This window comes from Macrobrachium rosenbergii, chromosome 47, assembly GCF_040412425.1.
Source record: "Macrobrachium rosenbergii isolate ZJJX-2024 chromosome 47, ASM4041242v1, whole genome shotgun sequence".
Classification (NCBI taxonomy): Eukaryota; Metazoa; Arthropoda; class Malacostraca; order Decapoda; family Palaemonidae; genus Macrobrachium; species Macrobrachium rosenbergii.
This window is the reverse complement of record NC_089787.1, coordinates 31,191,539-31,213,925: the sequence shown is the minus strand read 5'-3', so window position 1 is coordinate 31,213,925 and position 22,387 is coordinate 31,191,539. Positions and strand designations below refer to the sequence as shown.

The following is a 22,387-nucleotide window of genomic DNA, read 5'->3' as shown; positions in this document are numbered from 1 at the left end:
TTTGTTTAGTTTTCAGTCAGTTTGTTGCGTACCTTGTTTCATGAATTGATTGCTTACCTTGCTTCATTAATTTAGTGCGTACGTTGCTTCATTAATTTATCACTCACCTTGCTTCATTAATTTAGTGCGTACGTTGCTTCATTACTTTATCACTCACCTTGCTTCATTAATTTATTGCGTACCTTGTGTCATTACTTTATCGCTTACCTTGCTTCATTAATTTATTGCGTACCTTGTTTCAGTACTTTATCGCTTACCTTGCTTCATTAATTTATTGCGTACCTTATTTCATTAATTTCGAAGGATGGTTGTCTCCTGAGGTTCAGTGCAGTTGACAAAGTAAAGGATTATTGCAGCACCTGATATTATAGAAGTATTGAGTCAAAAACTACATTTTACTAAACTTTAACACATTTTCGGCTCCCCTCTTGCAAGTTGGATCAGGCCTGATAACTTCCAAATTGAACACAAATGAAATCAGATCAGTATGATTTTTTGTGAGCATATTCAGTCACTTCACTAGGAAATATCCAAGTCACGAAATTAATTTTCAAGTCATTATATAACCAAATTTCGAGCTGAGCTGAATATATATATATATATATATATATATATATATATATATATATATATATATATATATATTATATATATATATATATATATATATATAGATTTATAAAAAATATATTTATTTCTTAGTTTTTATTTAGATTTAAAGATAAAAAACGTGTGTTTATTTCTTGAATGCAGCTTATTAAGAGGTAGGATGTAGTTACCGTGAAGAAAAAAAATATTCAGGTGCGATTACTATATATACATATTTATATATATATATATATATATATATATATATATATATATATATATATATATATATATATATATATATATATATATATATATTTATATTATATGATGTGTGTGTCATATCATGCAAACACTTCAAGAAATGAGACTTGTCAGAGCAAAATGTATACAAAATAAAATCTCATATTTAAAGATGCGGCGAACGCGTAAAAGACTTTTATTGTAGCCTCGGGGAAAAATAATAGGCGAGGCGAGTTTTCTTACCGTGGAAGTTGCTGGACCGGAAAATACTTGGAGTTGTAAAGCGCAAGGAATGGGTTGTTAAATAGGGCGTGAAGGCGCGCGCAAGATACGACTTCGGAGGAGATCCATAAAAGAAAAGTAATGTTGCTTACTCCAAAGATATCTTATTAGTTTAGATGCTTAATTTTTTTTTTTTTTTTTTTTTATGTTGAAGCGTTCAGCTTTTCAAGGTAAATAGACATTAATGTCTTGGATATTAAGATTATGACTTAAATTTAAATTGGAATGGTTTCTAGTTTAATTGAGTAATTTTTTTATAGTTTAAGCGTTACAGTTTTCACTGTAACGAGACGTTGATGTCTAGGTAATTAACATTATTAAAATTATGACAGATTTAAAATTGGAATGGTTTCTAATTTGAGTAATTTTTTATAGTTAAAGCGTTACAGTTTTCACTGTAACGAGACGTTGATGTCTTGGTAATTGACATTGTTAAGTAGTTTAAAATATATTTTTCTATTTTAAATGCTCAAGTAAATAGGTTACCAGACCCCGTTTTCATTAAAAATATGTAATAGTGTGAATGTTTCAATCTCGACTTAGTAATAATTGGTTTCCTGTATCCTGTACTATAGCAAATTAGATTCTCTTTCATTCGTTGAAATTTTTATGACGAAAAGTTAATTGGCTGCAACAGTTACACGCGTAGCTCTTATTAAATTATATCATCCGTTACAAGCTGCATCAAATTTGGACAAGGGCAATCATCGCTTGGGAATTATTTTTGCTTGTCTTCGCATAAGTTGCTTTGGTATATTTTACAGTAAGTGACCCAGTTGGGAATTGCTTACCTAATTAAGATGTTCAGGCTGTTAATTGGACATGTTTTAATTCAAACTTTTTAGTTCAAACTTGAGATCCGTCTTTTCCTTGAGAAATAGGACAAGAGTATAGTTAGAATAAAAAAAAATGCTGTAAAACAAGTTCGTGATAACTGTAGACTCTGACTTGAAAGTTTAAACCCTACCACTGGAAAAAAACATTACGTTGTATGTTATGAAGACAAGCCCCCGGCCAGTGTAAGGGGAAGTCAAACAAAATAAATACAGATGGAAGAATGTTCTTCAGATAAACCCTACACCCCACGAGGCGACGACTCTCCAAGGATCATCCCTTCAACAGGAGGAGGAAGCACTTCAGAAAAAGTGACAGGAAGAGGAAACCCATACTGGCAAGGGTGGAGGCGTTCTTCTTATATATCCTTCCGGGTGGAGGAGATCGTCTTATCCAACGCTTCTTCGGAAATGATACTCGAGGATGAGGGATAGAGGCGTATAGCGTAACCCCTGGGACTCTCAGGCGGACGAGGGGGATAGCGTAACCCCTTGGGTACTCCAGGCGTCGGATGGGCTGTTTACAAACGTCCTGGCGCAGTTCAGAATTTGAGAATAGTTGTTGCTAGATCTTAGGCTGGATATCTGGCATGACTTCATTGTAGCTTTACACTTCCCTTGGGTACCAGTGTTCAGAAGGTGAGGAATTGTATAGTCACCATTTCGTTTGAAAACACATGAGAGGCTCTTGACTATTACATTAGCCTTTCTAGATGCATTTTAGATGAACGAAAAGTACGATTATAAGGAGGCGAGGGTTGAGCATTTATGACAAGTTTATCATGCACTTCAACTGGAGAGCCACGTCAGAGGTCAACGACTCTGATTTAAAGAGAATTTTCCGTTGCTTAATGATGATAGTCACAAGGAAAAAAATTTTATGTAGTCAGAATTAACTCGACTTTTTATACATTTTGGGGTATTTTACCGCTGCCTGACTAATCCATCCAAACCAGTAACGCAAGGTGAAATTCTCTCTCTCTCTCTCTCTCTCTCTCTCTCTCTCTCTCTCTCTCTCTCTCTCTCTCTCTCAGAGAGAATATTTGCACAGATCCTGTTTTGGGCGACATTCTATGCCCAAATTACTGTAGGTCTTGGACAAAAACCAGTTTGTTGTATACGTTTGTCATTCAGGTATCCAGTGGACTCCTGGCATTTGTCTCTTAGGGATCTCATTAAGACAGTGCCACAGAATATTCAGGATACCGAAGGTTCTAAAATTTCTGGGCCTGCCCTTGGAAATCTAAACCTACACTGAGGGCCAGGTGAGGTGTCCTAAAACTGCCTGTGTGAATCCAGATATACTTTTTTTTAATGCAAGTTTAGCATTATTGTTAAATCGATGTCAGCGGACGTGAATTTTAAAGGGCGCCTCTGCTTACCGGCGAGATGATTTAATTGTGAGGAGCGTCTGAGGAACCCGATATTGCTTGAGCGAGCGAGTGTAGCAGAATTCAATCGCGGCGTCACTCGACTGCACCTCCGAACTAATTAAATCCTCGGACGAGCGCTGCTCAAGAGGCTTTGCCCTGTCTTCTTCGTCTTTTTCTTCTTCTTCTTCTTCTTCTTCTTCTTCTTCTTCTTCTGAGAGAGAGAGAGAGAGAGAGAGAGAGAGAGAGAGAGAGAGAGAAAGTGTCTCGGGTATTCAATTGCTGCTATTTTCGTTTGTTGCATCTCTGAATTCTCAGTTTTCTGCAATTTCTGTATCTTGAACTCTCTTTGTTTTAGGTCGTTTATGGGGAGAGTTATTTGTTATTTATTGTCTAGAGATTGCCAGTGGCCGTGGCGGTGTAATTATTATTATTATTATTATTATTATTATTATTATTATTATTATTATTAAGCAGAAGTTGAACCCTGTTCATATAGAAGAGGCACACAGGGGCCATTGATCTGAAATTCAAGCTTCCAATCTTTTTATCAGTTATTCAGGCCTCTGTGAGGACGTTATAACCAAGGTCTCAAGTAAGTAAGAGATATTTGGCAGTATGGAACGGAAAATTTAATGTAGTCAGCTGAACAGGTAACCTTTCTTCCATTCATATAATATATACTGCTGATACCACTATATATTATAGGGAGGAAACTGGCTTTATTATGCATGCAGCAGTAACAACACTCTCTCTCTCTCTCTCTCTCTCTCTCTCTCTCTCTCTCTCTCTCTCTCTCTCTCTCTCTCTCTCTCTCTCTCTCTCTCTCTCTCTCTCTCTCTCATTTTGGATTCCTACGTCCGGCTTTAGATTAGACCCCGCTCAGAATGTATCCCCTCTGTAGACGTATTTTAATCTGTTCCTCAGATTGGATTTATTGGGCAAAACGAAATTTAAGCTTTTACGCTTTGCTGATGAGATGAAAACATCTACTAGAAAAAAAGCTGGGTAGTCGCGTTAGAGCGAGGCCGTCAAATTAAGAAAAAATGCAAGGAAACGCCTGCAGGGTGTGAATGGGATTCATTCTGAAGTACCGTCTGAAATTGATTCAGGAAATTTTTTTTTTTTTTTTTTTTTTAGCAATTTCGTGGTGATATCAGTGAAGAGGAATTTTTCTTTCTTGTACGTTTTGAGGTTGATACTGAATATTTTCTTTGTAGTTGCACGTTGAAGTTGATTGTGAATATTCCTTATTTTTCTATTACTTTTTAATCTAGTATTGAAATTTCGAGTTACTATTTATTGGGAAAATAGCGATTTTTTTTTACCGAACAATTATTTTTTGTATTTTCAATAAAGACAGCTAGGGCTCTCTCTCTCTCTCTCTCTCTCTCTCTCTCTCTCTCTCTCTCTCTCTCTCTCTCTCTCTCACATTTTAATCTTGTATTGAAATTTCGAGTTACTATTTATTGTGAAAATAGCTATTTTTTTTATGACCGGAAAATTATTTTTTGTATTTTCAATAAAGACAGCTAGGGCGGGCTCTCTCTCTCTCTCTCTCTCTCTCTCTCTCTCTCTCTCTCTCTCTCTCTCTCTCTCTCTCTCTCTCTCTCTCTCTCAAAGAATATCTAGCCTACTCCAAGTCTGAGTCAGCGGCCATTGCGTTTGGATGCGCACAACCTAAAGAGTGTAATTTATTCGTACAACTTTCAAAAGGTGCTGTAATTAATGAGCACGCATTAATTATGAAATCAATGGGTTAATTTTTTGGGAAAGGCAGTTGATTAAAAACCCTTTGAATTATACATTTTAGTGATGATGGAAATTGCCAGCAATTGTTTCGAATATAAGTCGAAGAGAATGGTAATGGACTTAATGGTTTGGTTCAGTAGATAGCCCTCATCCTGTAAGCCAACAACTTTGTGAGTTATAAATAAATTTCTTGCAATCATATTTCTTTTAAGTAAATTGATTGTTTTTTTAGTAACGAATTACATGGTATTTGTTTTGTCGTAGCTTTTGGCGAAGGTAGGGTTGCGTGTGACTTGTTTCTTATGTTATTTCCGGGAAGTGTTTTTATTTACCTCTGGTGAGTCTTTAACTTTCAAAATTCCTTCTGCTTGCTGTTTTGTAAAGCATAGATTAGGTCTCTCTCTCTCTCTCTCTCTCTCTCTCTCTCTCTCTCTCTCTCTCTCTCTCTCTCTCTGTATGTGTATATATATATATATATATATATATATATATATATATATATATATATATATATATATATATATATATATATATATATATATATATCAGTCTCAGTATAATGCTGTGTTTATGTATGTGTTACGTAAATGTGAATAGTCCCGTGCACATCCTCAACAGGCAACTTAGAGAAGGCATGAGGCTCAAAGAAGAGTGGCGAGCCATAAGTTTGACGAAGCACCCTCGAAGTGCTTTGTTACGGTATCTAAGGACACTTGTACAAAGTTGAAGGTTGCTGTAGAGGGGCTGGATTTGAAGGAATCGATCAAGGGAGAGAGAGAGCTTTTTGGAGGAAGTGTAAGGTTAAGTAATTTAATGATGAGTAAATCAGAAGTTTTTTTAAGAACAAAGGATTTATTTTTATTTCGACTGGAATCGTCTTTTATTTTCTTTCGTGGTATCCGTCGTAGAAAGAGATAGCTTTTAAGGGAAATGCAAGATAAGTCGTTTTAATAGTGATTAAATTAGAAATTTTTTTTAAGAAAAGATTTATTTTTATTTTAATTAACAGTAGAGTGTCCGTTCCATGGAATTATCTTGATTATCTTTCTTGGTATAAATTATCTTCATTAACAAATATAAAGAACTTCCAATAGCTCATTGATTGAAGTGTCCGGAGAACGTGCATAGAATTACAATTCTGATAATCACAGAATTCGTTTATAAATATGTTATTGACGTTTTATTGTCCAGGAGACCTAAGGTAAAGACCAAAAAGGTTTTATATTTATTTAGAGTTTGGTTCATATTTATTTAGAGATTGGGTTTATATTTATTGGTTTATATTTATTTAGAGATTGGGTTGACTGGTGTGAGGTTCATATTTATTTAGAGATTGGGTTGACTGGTGTGAGGTTCATATTTATTTAGAGATTGGGTTTATATTTATTTAGAGATTGGGTTGACTGGTGTGAGGTAGGCCGGACTCGAACCACGGATCTGGGGAATGCGAGTTTACTGCTCTGCCACTGACCATTATTGCATGTTGGAAACTAGCCGCAGTATTGATTTGGAGGTGGATATGTAACGTACTGGTTATATCAATTGAAATATGTAACATATTGGTTATGTCAAGTGAATTGATTAGATTATCATTTCGTCATAAAATTTTTACTACATTTTAACTCATCTCTTTAGTTTTAGTTTCCAACGACTGAGGAATTGGAAGAAGAAAGATTGTACGATTGTTTTAATTCCGCATTTAAGACCCTGATATTAGTCCATCATGCAAAAACAAAGGACGGAAAATGTATTGAAATCTTGTGTCTTTTATCCTTGATTTTCGCTTCACTCAAAAGTTCGAAGAATATAAAAATTGCTGTGACTAAAAATGGGATTTTCAGCTCATGTTTAATAGAATTTAGTGCACTATTCTTTATATGTATTTTGTTTAATGTCGCTGGAAGAAAACAAAGAAATCGAAAGAATCTGTATACTGTTGCCATTTTTCTCATAATTTCGAATAACGAGATATTTTTCGTATTGTGAAGGCATCGCATCTTTTAAGATTAATATGATACAGTTCCTTTTTTTAGTAATGAATCCTGGAAAAGTCATTCGTCCCATGTTTATTGATAAGTACCGGATTTTTGCTCAAAATAATCTTGTCCGGAAAATAGTTGCTGAACTTTTCAGGATGTTCTAAAAACCTCTGTAACTGGAAAATCTGAATGTTTTTAGATGTGTGAATAGCTTATTATTATTTATTTAATGTTTTTTTTTTTTTGTGTGTACCGAGAGCTCTACTTAACTCAATATCCACTCGATACGAAAGGGACAGTTATTCATCTTTCAGTGGTTCTTTGAAATTCATCCCCGTGCACCCGGGACATTTCAAAATTGTCTTTACGTTTACGAATAACAGAATTGTTTCGCCAGCGAAATATGCTCAGCTCTAAATTATCTCTAGACAGAAAGTAACGAAACTGATGTCGCAGTACGGGAAGGGAGTTTTCTTTCTGATTCTTATCTGTGATGACATTTACATCTTCAAAGGGTTCACTCTGGCTCGTATATTTTCATCATTGCAAGGAAAACCATCCTCTCTCTCTCTCTCTCTCTCTCTCTCTCTCTCTCTCTCTCTCTCTCTCTCTCTCTCTCTCATGAACGCAGGTTTGTGCGAGAATAGTTTGCCATTGTGGATTTTCCTTGATCCTGTGATTTTTGATAGTGATTTTGGGGTAATTTCCATCGAGTGATATTGAACGTTTTTATCGAGTCCTTAGCTTACCCAAAATAGAATCGTTACATATAATTCATTCCGTGATTCTGGCTTATTTTCAGGATCTTAAGGAGAATGGTAATTTTCGATGAACTGAATGTTGTATGAACACCATTGCACATTGCAAATTTAGTTGAAATATGCTAAATTTTTATTAAATATAGTTGACGCATTACTTACCTTTTCAAGTAACATGTCAAGTACTTTCAGTATTAATGGTTACGGGTTAGAAGCCGCCAGTTGAGTGGGACTTAATACAGAACCTATATTATCTCGATAGATATATTTAAAAAAAAATAAGATGTTATTAACAACAGTATGACCGTGTTTGCTTCTTTAACCCTACTGCTCAGTTCAGGCGTACTTGAATTTATTACAAGAGGGAAGAACGTTTTAGCCTAATCTCCATTGTGACGCCTCTTGCAAGAAACGCGCTTGGCGAGAATGAATTTTACCTCTCTCATTTATATGTAAATCTGTAGGAAAAGTTGTACAATCTTCTCCTCAGTTTCCTCCTGACAGCCCCTTACAGCTTTGAAAACTGACTCCTGCTGTTCTTTTGTAGCGAGAAAGCTCAGTTCAGTATATATACAATAAGGAAGCTTTCTTTTGCCCAGAGCCAACGACGAGGAAAATAATCAGTACTGATCTCTTGGCTATCAGAATATTGTACTGAATTGTAATTATGCGTAGTGGGTTTTTGCTTTCTGTGTGAGAGAGAACAAAAAGGCGTCTTTTCTTTTGATCTTCGAAGTGTCACACAGGGTGAGCTAGCTTGAGGGACTGTGTTCTTATTTCTTTCAGTGATATGAAAGTGTTCAAGATTCAGATTTATATCAACGATATCAGAATATTAATCTCCGTTCCCTCATTATTTCAATTCATTTAAAGAACATGGAGGTCTTTGCTCATCAGCAAAGTGTTGAGTCTAGTTATTTTATTTTTGTTGGTATTAGATAAATTCGAATCAGTATATCATCTTATATTTAAAATATTATTTACTATTAAACTTTCCTTTATATACTTTTACATGGATTGTTTCCTAACACACCTGGTTATATTTTTAAAGATCAGAATCGCTACCATATTTTTCTATCAGTTAAACACAACTGTGATATCCAGTCCGTTTTCTTATATAAAAGATACATTATTTGCAGAATCTTTTTACAGATAAAAATTATTGTAAGATTTTCTCTAATGGTGTGAATCAGGTCAATTACAAGGAAGCATCTCGTGATATATCTAATAAAAGAAACTTTTAGCAATGGAAACTCGACGTAATTGATTCAATAGCTTTACTAAATCTTAAATTGCAGAGTCGCCTCTTATTTACCTCATAATCGTTTAATAAAAAATTCAAAAGTCACTATTTACATTTCGAGTGATATTAAACCAGCGTGACGTTCCATCTTTCCCGCTTGATTTTGCACCCAACAAAAAAATGAGTCATCCTCTTGAATATGCAAGAATTTTTCCTTTCTTGGGGCGACCGAGAGATAGGAAACATGCGAATGACGGGGAGTCTGAGCCGTTGGCTCTGGCTGAAAGATTTTGTGTTGTTTCTTTGAGAGAGAGAGAGAGAGAGAGAGAGAGAGAGAGAGAGAGAGAGAGAGAGAGAGGCAGGGTAGCCGAGGGCCGGGTTACGTTTTTGAGTGCGGTTGAGATCTATTTAACTTCAAGTTGACGGTATGAAAATAATTATTTTATTTTAAGTTAAAACATTATTACATACAATTTTGCACCTTGAAAGATTATGATTTTAGATCATATATTTTAAGGCTAGACAGATTATTGTTAAGGATTATTGACTGTGTGTTTCCATGGACACCATCGCATCAGTAGCTGGAAAGCGTCTGAAAATCTTTCGATGATTTGGCCAGTAAATTATGTATATCTTTAAAAATTATATATATATATATATTTATATAATATATATATATATATATATATATATATATATATATATATATATATATATATATATATATATATATATATATATATATATATATATTTTTTTTTTTTTTTTTTTTTTTTAATTCATCTTTGTAATTGATGAGTGTGCGGAAACTTTAAGGGTATTAGAGACTGGTAATGCATTGCTTATTTTCCTGCCAGTAATGGATATTGCCTTCGGCCATTAGCTGCAACCCCTTTCGTTCCTTTTGCTGTACCTCCTTTCATATTCCCTTTCTTCCATCTTACTTTCCACTCTCTCCTAATAATTGATTCATAGTGCAACTGCGAGGTTTTCCTCCTCCTACACCTTTCAAACCTTTTATTGTCAGTTTCCGTTTCAGCGCTGAATGACCTCATAGGTCCCAGTTCTTGGCCTTTGGCCTAAACTCTATATTCCATTCCATCGATAAGACTTGAAATATCAAACACTGGAGTACCACCTCATTTTGATCCATTTCAGACCTCGAAAGAGTGAGTCCCTCATTCAATATTCGGCTCTTTTGTATATGCGGTGATTCATATAAGTGAGATGATTGTTTAATAAATGCATAGCGAAGAAGTATTTGGAACTCAGAGCTTAGAATTGGGAGGTTTATATTTATTGTTTCATAAACGTAAAATGACTTGAACTACTGTTGGAAGTCTCTCAGCCACATGCCCATATCCCTTTGACTAACTACCTTGTATATAATCCACTGCTTGGGCCAACAGAGGTATGTGCCGTAGGGTTTAGGGTTTAACAGCACAGATCTCTGACCCATTTATTGTTGGGACGGGCAGAATGACCACAAGTCCCAAGACATATGTACACAATGGAGATATATATATATATATATATATATATATATATATATATATATATATATATATATATATATATATATATATATATATATATATATATATGTATATATATGTGTGTGTGTATTTATGTATATATAGATGCATATTTGTGTATATATATGTATGAATATTTACGTGTATATAATTATATATATATATATATATATATATATATATATATATATATATATATATATATATATATATATATATATATATATATATATATATAATTAGTGCATGTGTGTTAATGTAAAGGCAGATAATCATATATCTGCAAGTATCCATGTTCATATGAAAATATGTATGCACGGTATACATATTCTATAAAGAATATGCATTATGCGTATGCACAATAACCAATGAAGCGTCGGAATTTCGGAGAACCTTCCTGAAGAATAGAATTAACCATGAATTTCAATCCGAAGCTCTTGAAATTGAATGCAAAGCAATATTAGAGAAGAGAAGGGTTAATGCGGGCATCATTTAAATGCAAATGGGTTTGTAAGTTTTAAGTTTTTTCTCTCTCCATTGTATTAAGGGAATCAGGGAACCGTGCCCACGTCACACTCTGAATTCTAGATTTTCTTTACCGATAGGTGAAATTATTTTTTGTGTTTGGAGTAGCTTTGTGGATTTGGCATAATATACTATTTAACAAACTGTACGTTTTCTCTTTTATTTTTCTTAGGGCTAAAGAGGTAGATTTCGCGTGAATCTCCCCTTTTTTAGTTTTCTGTAAAAGAGAACTATTGTCTCTCCGTCCACACTTTTTCTGTCCGCCCTCAGATCTTAAAAACTACTGAGGCTAGAGGGCTGCAAAATGGTAAGTTAATCACCCACCCTCAAATCATCAAACATACCAAATTGCAGCCCCCTAGCCTCAGTAGTTTTTATTTTATTTAAGGTTAAACATAGCAATAATCTTGCGTCTGGCAACTATATAGGCCAGGCCACAGCCGGGCCGTGGTTAAAGTTTCATTGGCCGCGGCTCATACTGCATTATACCGAGACCACCGAAGGATGATCTGTTTTCGGTGGCCCTGATTATACGATGTACAGAAAACTCGATTGCGCTGAAGAAACTGTGGCGCATTTTTTACTTGTTTTCTGATAATGAGGAACTCTTTGGTTTAGAATATCGATGTGACTTTTTCCTGTTTAGTAGAAAGTTAAAACTAATAAGGATTGTGTTTTTTTTTCATCGTTATCTCAACAACCTACCCGGCAATTAATATGGATACTTGTGATGGATTAATGTTGATAATGTCTTTGTCATCTTTATAGGAGGTCCTAAATTCAGAACAGAAGAATAATCTTGAAACTGGCTTCATAAATATAGAGGTGAAGCGAGCGCGAGCTGATAACGGGATTTTACCGTAATCTTTGCCGAATATTTTGTGTTATGCAGTTGAAACTGACTTCCAGCAAGATATTAGAATAGGTGGCGCTCATATTAACTAGGTTATATGTATTAAGTTACTAAAACTTTAATATGGTAGAAACTTTTGAACTCTGGATTATCTTTATTAAGGCATACCTAAGTTTTTCCATATGGTATCTGTGCTTCTTGTCATGTTAGTAGCCCATTTCAAAGAGTGCATTTAATAATTATCGAGATATTCTCAATAATACCCAGGAATGCACACGACCAAATGAGAGTGGCACAGTTTATACCAGGACTCTCGACGGGATGCTGATGAGCTCTCAACACGTTATTGTCCTCTTTTTTTTTTTTTTAAATTACATATCAGTAAAAAATTTCTTCTCCCTGAAAAAAAAAATCGTTCTAAATAGAATTTCTGATTTGGTTCCCATCGTAGACTTGATATCCTGCCTGTGTAATCTGGGGGGAAATTAAATTTTGTTGATGATGATTGCTTCGCCGATATTTCCCAAGAAAAGATATGAATCCCTTCGCAGTCATCTTTATGCAGTCAACTTTCACAATCAGAATCTCATCTCCTTTAATGGAGTCAATTACAAAGAGAATTTTCGTTTCTGTCAGCTGATAGAACGTTCGTACTTTCAGGGAAGAAGTTGCGTCGTTATATGTTAAAATTCTATCGTAATAAATAATCTAATTCACTTGCTGATATATTTTTAGGTGGTTGTTATCGACTGAAACTTAATTCTAGTCAGCTTAGTTTTTTTTAAGGTGAAATACGATCTAATCTGGTTACATGCCGGAGGAAATTTGGGTACGAAAATAATGAGACAGTGAAATATGGTTTTAATATTTGCTGGATTTTCGAAAAAAGATGCAGCACGAAGTCGTCAGATTGATGTTAAGAGAAATTATTGAAATAGTTCCAAAGTAGAATAATTAGAACTTTTCTCAATTCTGGAGCATCGTCTGAAGAACATTTGTGCAAAAGTTGCGTAGAAGGTTAAAAGGGTATGAGAAGCAATACAAAATAAATAAAAGGATGCCTCAGTCTGCTGAGAACAACGCGTGCATCTAATATTTCACATAACTTACAGAATTGTGAAATATGGTGATTATTTCTGTTTATGTGTAAAGGTATCGTCTTTCTTGTCGAAGGGTGTTAAGTTTCCCATGGTTGTTTATTTCTGACGTATGACTGGCAAGCTTTGTTAACTACATTGATGACAGTTTCAGGATGCCAGTTATAGCCAATCAACCAGTTTAGTTGACAACTGGTATAAGATAGATTTTTCAACAATATATATATATATATATATATATATATATATATATATATATATATATATATATATATATATATATATATATATATATAACTTTAGTTCTGTGCATTAGTACAATTACTAACAGGACTATTCAAACTGGATGGTATCCCCACTAGATACCATCCAGTTTGAATGAGGTCCTGTTATTATATATATATATATATATATATATATATATATATATATATATATATATATATATATATATATATATTGTTTTAATTTTCGTTAAAAGGAAAGCGGAAGAAGAATTGTAAATTGATTCAAACTCCCCTGAAATTTCGAATGCCAACACAAAACCTTGGAAGAAGGCTTAACTGGATGATATACTTCAACTTACGTTGTGGGATTTCTCTCATAATGTTGTTCATAGACGGAAGTTATAGTTCACGTTCCCCCTTTGCTTACTTTTCGTTTTAACAAATAGAATATATTGCCAGTATAAATTTAAATTAATGGATAAGAATACCTTTGAGCGTTAAGTGACGGAATATATTAGGAAAGGAAAATGCGCAGTGAAAGAAACTTTATTTTTATTTTCAAGTGGTAGGAATTGTGTACATAACAGAGAGAGAGAGAGAGAGAGAGAGAGAGAGAGAGAGAGAGAGAGAGAGACCCTATATGACGGGATAAAATGTTATTTAGATTGTTCTGTAAGAATAAGGATCTTTTTAAATAGCGTAGGCTTTTAGTTAAAAGAATACTCGTAGTTTCAGGTTGAATGGGCTATAAACCATAGGAAGGGTATTGCCATTGAAATTTCTTGTACTAAAGCTCTATACAGATATATATATATATATATATATATATATATATATATATATATATATATATATATATATATGTGTATATATATATATATATATGTATGTGTATATATATATATATATATATATATATATATATATATATATATATATATATATGTATATATGTGTGTGTGTGTGTGTGTGTGTAGTGTGAGTGTGTGCTTAATATTTGTGTGTGCAGCTTTAGCTTTTATGTAGGTTCATTAATTTGTAGGTGATCATGCATATATATATATATATATATATATATATATATATATATATAATGTGTGTGTGTATTTATGTGTGTGTATAGCATTAAGTAATTTCTAAGTAATCCCTCGGCAGCTCTTTGTAACCAGTTGTTTTCAGAGTCGTCCTCTTAATTGTCCTGTTGCAGCTCCTAATGCCGTCTAATCACTTGACATTTCTTATATACTTTCGAATCCAGCTACTACTGTAATCACTTCTAAATCCGAATCCAACTACCACTGTAATCACTTCTAAATCCTCGGTCCCTTGCAACCAGTGTGATACGTGTATCGTTTTCCAATCTACTGCAGTAGTCTATATAAAATGGTGTTCGATCGTAACTCTTTGAAATGGTATTTCATTTTATTTCTTGCCTATTGGCTGTTACTTCGACTGTACGTGACAGTTTTCTCAGCTGGTATTCTGAATGTGGTCGTTTTCGCGTTGTTCAGCCGTGAATCTGGCTGTAAATTATTGTCTCTGCGAGGGCTTTGATGAAGATGGGTTATCGGGTTAATATTTATTTTCTCTCGAATGTTTCATGTTGAGATATACGCCAGGTGATTTGTGTATCGTTATAAATCTAAAAGGACAGGTTCTTTTCCTTTAGTATCAGTACTTGTATAGAGCTATAGTATTCTTTTTTTTTCTTAGAGTGGGAGGGTGAAGTGACGACAGTTTTGCCGTTATGCATTTTGCTAATGATTTGCGTAGTTTCTGGGATGTATTCTCTCTCTCTCTCTCTCTCTCTCTCTCTCTCTCTCTCTCTCTCTCTCTCTCTCTCTCTCTCTCTCTCTCTCTCTCTCTCTCATTAGATCGTTTCTCGTACTATTTTCACCCTGGCTAGAAAAAGTGTGCTTCACGAACATTTATCATCTCTTTCAGCCGAGGCTTCGCCGGGATGAAAGCCGTGAGGTCACTGGTGAGATTAGGTCGCCAGAGGTCGCGCAGCTCGGGTCAGGAGGACGAGGAGAAGACCGGCCTGAAGGATGCTGACCACAATGACATGAGGGAGATGTCGAGGCCGCCCTCTGCCTGTTCGACCATTTCCGATGCTGAGTCGACCTGTTCCGTCTCGACCAACGTCCGCGCAAAGAAGTAAGTACTTGCAAACCAATTATTTTAAAGAAATGGTTTTATTTTTTTAATTTTAAAGAAAGGATTTTATTTTTTGAATTTTAAAGAAAGGATTTTATTTTTTGAATTTTAAAGAAAGGATTTTATTTTTTGAATTCTAAAGATTTTTATTTTTTCAATGTTAAAGAAAAGATTTTGTTGTCTATTTTTTTATTTTAAGGAAAGGGTTTTATTTTCTATTTTTTTTTAAAGAAAGGATTTTATTTTCTATGGTATCATTTTACAGTAAGGCATTTTCATTTTTAAAGGGGATAGTATATTGTTTTTTCCTAAATTAAGGAATCTATAAAGTTTTTAAAGGAAGGAGGTTTAAATTTTCTTTAAGATAATTCAGTCGCTTTTATAGATAAGGAGGTAAAATATTAGTTTTTATTGTAAAACCACAAATAATTAATATATAGAATGATTTTATTCATCGGTTTTTATAAAGTAATGAATAGAATTTCCATATTTTCAACTAGTTTTTTTTTTTTTTTTAGATAATTGGTGGAATAGAGTTAGGCAAATGAAGAATGTCAGTAAAAATCCACGCAATGCTAGTTTGAACAATATAGAGGTTGATGCAGCTTTAATGAGTGGCAAACGGGCCTTTGGTGTGTCTTATTTTGGGTGTTTTGAGAGTTCTTAGGGCGTAGCCGTGGAAGAGTTTTTCCACAGTTTCATCTTTACTGAGCACTGAGTTAGAATGACCTATATAGCGACCGTTTATTTATTTTTCTGTGAAGTCTCCATTCATCTTATTTCAAAAGAAACGTCCATGATTGTGTTGCCATTTTTCTGTGCGATATTTCGAACAATAAGAGTGAAAGTTAAAATTCTCTCTCTCGCTAAAAAAAAATTAATAAGAAATGTAAAAAAAGTCTATGAAATGTTTCAACAGAAATAACGAGAGGTTTACAGCTTAGCAAAATTAATAGCCACCATTGATTCTCCTCCTTATCTCAATGTTTTGATGTTCAGTGACACAAGATTGTCAAAAAAACAAGATTGTCCAGTTGACCATCTCTGTATTAAGCAGTTTTAAGCTTGTATAAAAGATGTTAAAAATTCCATTAAATTATTTGCTTTGTAAAAGTAGTTCCATTTTGGGTAATAGATTAATTTATGTGATACGCGCAAAATCGAAAAGGCGTGTACTTATATCATTATTATTGTTCATAATGAGTAAGTATCCCTTTAGAAGAAGCCTTGTAGGCCAGCATGGAAAACAAGCATCTAAACCAGTGGTTTTCAACCAGGGGGGAATTTCAGAGTTTCGGGGGTGGGGGGTTAATTGTGACCACAGATTGGCAGGCTCAAACTGTCTCTATGACCACACAAAATGCAGTGTGCATCAAAATGCAGTGTGCATCGGTCCGCACTACTAAGAGGTCACTCTGGGCTTTCTTTCCGCTAGCTTGCGCTTTTATTTTGTTGCATATTATTTGGAATGAGCCTTTTGAGGAAGACAATTTTGGAAACAATAGAAAGTTCATAAATGAGAAAAACGTGAAACACACAAATCAGGATAAACCGGCAAACATAACGTGCATGGTATCATCTCCTTGATTAGGCTTTGATATTAAAAGCCTTCAGCGAGCGGAATATTGCCTTAGTTGACCTTTGACCTCGTCAGGCAAACAACGGATGCTCTCGATCCCCATTGTCCACGAGGACACACCTAGGCTTATTGTTCGTGCTCCATAGCCTCTGTGTATTCACTTGCCTAAGCAAACTACTCAGTGATCCGTCTCACGGCTATGATGCCCCGTGCAAATAAATGATGGGTCTCAGATGAGAAACAAGATTGGCAGTGTCATTATGCTTAGCGTGTTATGTCTAGGCAGGAAGCACATTTATTATTTACTTATTCTAATTTTTAAAAAAATAATCACAGGGACTATCAGACGTAGTCACTTGGAACATAGTGGGTTAACAATGAACAGTGCAAGAAAATAAACAAAAACGTTTTTTTCAGATGATTGTTTAATTGTTGTTGGTATGAATCTTAATAATTGATTCTGTATCAACTGTTAGTTGGTCGCATGAAATTTCTGGTAAACATAATTCATCGCTAATGACACATTGTGAACGTTACCTTTGCTGTTGTCCCAAGGTAGTTATTGAAAAAGTCATCAGAATATTTACAGTCACATGTTTGGAAACATATTGCCATGACATTCGACATTCTGAAGCATTCGTTGGGACTCATTTTTTGGAAAATATACCGATGGAACTAGCGATCCTAGAAGAAACTGTTTATTGTCTTCATTAAATATAGTTTATTACTAATCGGGTCATAGAATTCAAACAAAAACAAAAAGTTTGGAAAATATCGTCAACATAAACATTATTTTCTTTATGAAAAGTTCCTACTTTTGATGCTCCAAAAGAACAGCCAAGTTTTTCTGGATCGCAAAAGAACAGCCAAAATTTTCTGGATCGCAAAAGAACAGCCAAGTTTTTCTGGATCGCAAAAGAACAGCCAAGATTTTCTGGATCGCAAAAGAACAGCCAAGTTTTTCGGGATCGCAACAGAACAGCCAAGTTTTTCTGGATCGCAACAGAACAGCCAAGTTTTTCTGGATCGCAAAAGAACAGCCAAGATTTTCTGGATTTTTTCTGGATCGCAAAAGAACAGCCAAGTTTTTTTCTGGATCGCAAAAGAACAGCCAAGTTTTTCTGGATCGCAACAGAACAGCCAAGTTTTTCTGGATCGCAACAGAACAGCCAAGTTTTTCTGGATCGCAAAAGAACAGCCAAGTTTTTCTGGATCGCAAAAAGAACAGCCAAGTTTTTCTGGATCGCAAAAGAACAGCCAAGTTTTTCTGGATCGCAAAAGAACAGCCAAGTTTTTCTGGATCGCAAAAGAACAGCCAAGTTTTTTCTGGATCGCAAAAGAACAGCCAAGTTTTTCTGGATCACAACAGAAAGAAGAAAAAGTATTTTCGTGACGAACGGGAAGAATTTCCATTGCAAGAACTTCTTTTAAACATTTCTCGTCCTCGAGATAACTTTTAAAGGAACTCTTATCTCCTGAGCTGTTTATTTTCCCCAAAAGACGACATACAGGTGTACGTTTCCTGAAGTTTTTGCCTCCCCGAGAAAATATTACCCTTTGTTTTCCTCTGTGTCACAGGTACCACCTGCTGTGAATTTCCTCTCTCTTTAGGTGTGTGTATTTATATTTTGTATGCTTCATTAATATATCGATGAATGAAAGTAGATGGTTTTTAAGCCTCGCCAGTGAAATGTAACGTGTTAATCCTGTAATTTTGCTCAATGAAATATCGTGTTATACCTATGTTTTGCTCAGGGAAATATAAGGGATTAAACCTACAGTTTTGCTCAGTGAAATATGACGTATTTAAACCTGTAGTTTGGCTCGTGTTTCGGAAAATGTTTTATTTAGTTATCAGAATATTTTCAGATCATGGCGAGAAGCTCTCGGTACCGAATGGCAAAAGTACCTTATTCCCCAGAGAATTCCTTTCTCTTTAGGAAAAATGGGAAAGTCTGTATTGCCTTCCACGAGGGACGCGGAAAGCCATTTGTTTTTCTTCTTCTCTTCCATTCACGTGTGCTAGTCTATTCCCACCTTTGTTGTGGCCTTATATTACTTTTGAATTACTTTCTTCCCGTGTCAAACTTGGGAAAGTTAGGAGGTGTCAAGCCCATATATAGACTGATCCTGATAAATAAGATCGAGATGTTTGTTACCGGATCCAAGGGGGGGGGGTGTAGTGTCGTCAGTGCACCTCACTGGATGCACTGTAGGCATTACTAAAGGTTGTTTGCAGCGTCCCTTCGGCCCCTTGCTGCAACCCCTTTCGTTCCTTTTGCTGTACCTCCTTTCATATATTCTTTCTTCCATCTTGCTATCCACCCTCTCCTAACAGTTATTTCAAAGTGCAACAGCGAGGTTTTCCTCCTACTTACTCTGAATTTCCTTTCCAACGCTGAATGACCTCATAGGTCCCAGTTCCTAGCCTTTGGCCTAAACTCTATATATATATATATATATATATATATATATATATATATATATATATATATATATATATATATATATATGTGTATATATATATATATATATATATATATATATATATATATATATATATATATATATATATATATATATATATATATATATATATATATATACCATTCCAAGATTTTCCAGTACCTACCTTGTTAACATACTACTTGGGTTTTCGCTTTATAGCTTTGTTTGTTCATAGGAAGCGTTACTTCAGTGCAGATTGATTATTATTAAGTGAAATTTAGTTAGTTTGATAATTTTTGCTGTTCAGTCCTTCACTTTTTGCCTGAACAACAAATGTACAAATATCCTCGGATTAGGTCTATTATTTACTTGGATGTTTCTATCACCTGTATTTTTTTTTATTCGTGTGTCATTTAATTTTTATAGTGTATATTTTCATATTGCTGGGTTTTTATTCATACTTGTTTATTGCATGATTTGCACGTCCCATTGCAAAACTTTTGATATAATTAACAATAACGATTTAAATGCACGTAGTCTATACAGTATTCATATATCGAGGTACATCAGAGTTTACTGTTAAAATTCTCTCTCTCTCTCTCTCTCTCTCTCTCTCTCTCTCTCTCTCTCTCTCTCTCTCTCTGATGAAGCCCATCCTTAATTAGAATCCCATTTTATCTCGGGATTTAATAACCAAAATGTAATTTGGGCGAATAACGTTAATTCAGACTCGACGAAATTACTTTCGTCTCGAAATGCTTCCAGAAAAGTAACATTTCCTCTCGTAAATTAGATTACACTTGTACATGAAATGGACTTCGTGTGGCTCTTGGAACCATGGACTTTTGTATTTATGAAGTATTGTGGTTCCTGGAACCGTGGACTTTTGTTTTTATGAAGTCTTGTGGTTCCTGGAACCGTGGACTTTTGTTTTTATGAATTTTTGTGGTTCCTGGAACCGTGGACTTTTGTTTTTATGAAGTCTTGTGGTTCCTGGAACCGTGGACTTTTGTATTTATGAAGTCTTGTGGTTCCTGGAACCGTGGACTTTTGTTTTTATGAAGTCTTGTGGTTCCTGGAACCGTGGACTTTTGTATTTATGAAGTCTTGTGGTTCCTGGAACCATGGGTTTTTGTTTTTATGAATTTTTGTGGTTCCTGGAACCAAGGACTTTTGTTTTTATGAATTTTTGTGGTTCCTGGAACCGTGGATTTTTGTTTTTAAGAAGTCTTGTGGTTCCTGGAACCGTGGACTTTTGTTTTTATAAGTCTTGTGGTTCCTGAAACCGTGGACTTTTGTGTTTATGAAGTTTTGTGACTCCTGGAACCGTGGACTTTTTGTTTTTATGACTCTGACTTTTTTTCTGAAGTCCAGTGGTTACTGGAACCTCGGACTTTTGTTTTTATTGAAGTCTTGTGTTTCCTGGAACCGTGGACTTTTGTTTTTATGAAGTCCAGTGGTTCCTGGAGCCGTGGACTTTTGTTTTTACGAAGTCCTGCCATCCAGAAAGGAATGATACGGTGGAGAACAAAGTGGGCTGAAAAAGAAAAAATGGTGAGGCCTGAAGTGAAAGGGAGTCCTTTGTAATGACACAGCTAATAGGTAAAATTATGATTAGGAATGTACACGCCGCTTAGCAAGCCTAAACAGATTGGAATGCCCGTTTGAAGAGAAGAACGCAGCCAAACGAAGAGGCAGAAGTATAATCTCCTGGAGGCTACAGGCTACAGTTTGCCTAGCTGTCTAACTCCTTTGACGACTTTGTTCAGTTTTTCACCTTTTCCTTTTAGAATAAATCGTTTGTGCCAGGTTAGCTTGGCTCTTAGTAGCTACAATTTTGATGTCTTGTAACTGCGTAGAGATGATCCTAATAGGTTGCATAATAAAAGCTCTGAGTGATATAGCTTCCACTTAAGTAGGTCAATAATACAGGCCTTCGTTTGTCTTTTTTTGATAAGGTTAACGAGAACAGAAAAAAATAGTGTGAAAACAGAAGCTATTGCACCATTCAAACTATAAAGATGTGGGTGGGAAAACAGATGGCCGTATGGTTTATTAGATCGGAAATCAGAACTCTGGCGTCTGTCCTCTGTAATTGCTATTGCAGTCTTTATGAACTACAAGCATGGGAACACGACAGGACAACATTTCAAACTTCCCCCGCACTCCATTTATCCACGCCAGTCGTCTTTCCTTCCTTCCTTGCGTCTTTCATTTCACCGGAAATGTGCTCGCTGCCCTTTGAAGATGAAAGGGCGCCACTTCAGCGCAGTTAGAATCTGATTATCCCCGAAGACCCCGCGATCAATCTCCCATTCAAAATTACATGGTCCGAGTATCTCTCTCCCGACCCAAGTTCCCAGATTTCCGTACCTCCTCCCCGTTACGGAATACCCGAGTGCCTTCAATATACGTTTGTTCCTTGTTAGTAGGAAATTAGGACGGTTAATTACTTAATAGGCGGGTCAGCGAAGCTTGGGGTCATCAAAGTTTGATTTGCAATCGCCCTGAAGGGAAAATGAAGGCACGGAAATTTGGCAGCTGACCTGTCTTCGTTGGTGACGTAAGGTCGCGGTGTGTGACGATGCATGTAGAGGAATGAATGTTTATCTTTATGTAAGTTGACTTGTTTTTATCTTTGAAATTGTTATATATACAGTATATAATTTCATTTTCAGTTATTGACAGTGCCAACCACCCACAGGTTTTCAGATTCATCGTCATCCTTTTCCTTTACTGAGTAATTAATATATATATATATATATATATATATATATATATATATATATATATATATATATATATATATATATATATATATATATATATATATATATATATATATATATATATATATATATATATATATATATATATATATATATATACACACATACATATACACATGCATATACATA

The 22,387-nt window shown here is 34.9% G+C and overlaps 1 protein-coding gene across 11 annotated transcripts in view; it reads left to right on the top strand.

Moving 5' to 3' along the window:
* Positions 1-22,387, top strand: part of LOC136830731 (otoferlin-like) — a 722,463-nt gene that overhangs the window by 605,748 nt on the left and 94,328 nt on the right. For all 11 annotated transcript variants that reach the window (XM_067090537.1, XM_067090535.1, XM_067090531.1 and 8 more), the window contains one exon: positions 15,230-15,442. In XM_067090537.1, coding sequence (XP_066946638.1) covers positions 15,230-15,442 — 213 coding nt within the window. The remainder of the gene's footprint in view (positions 1-15,229; positions 15,443-22,387) is intronic.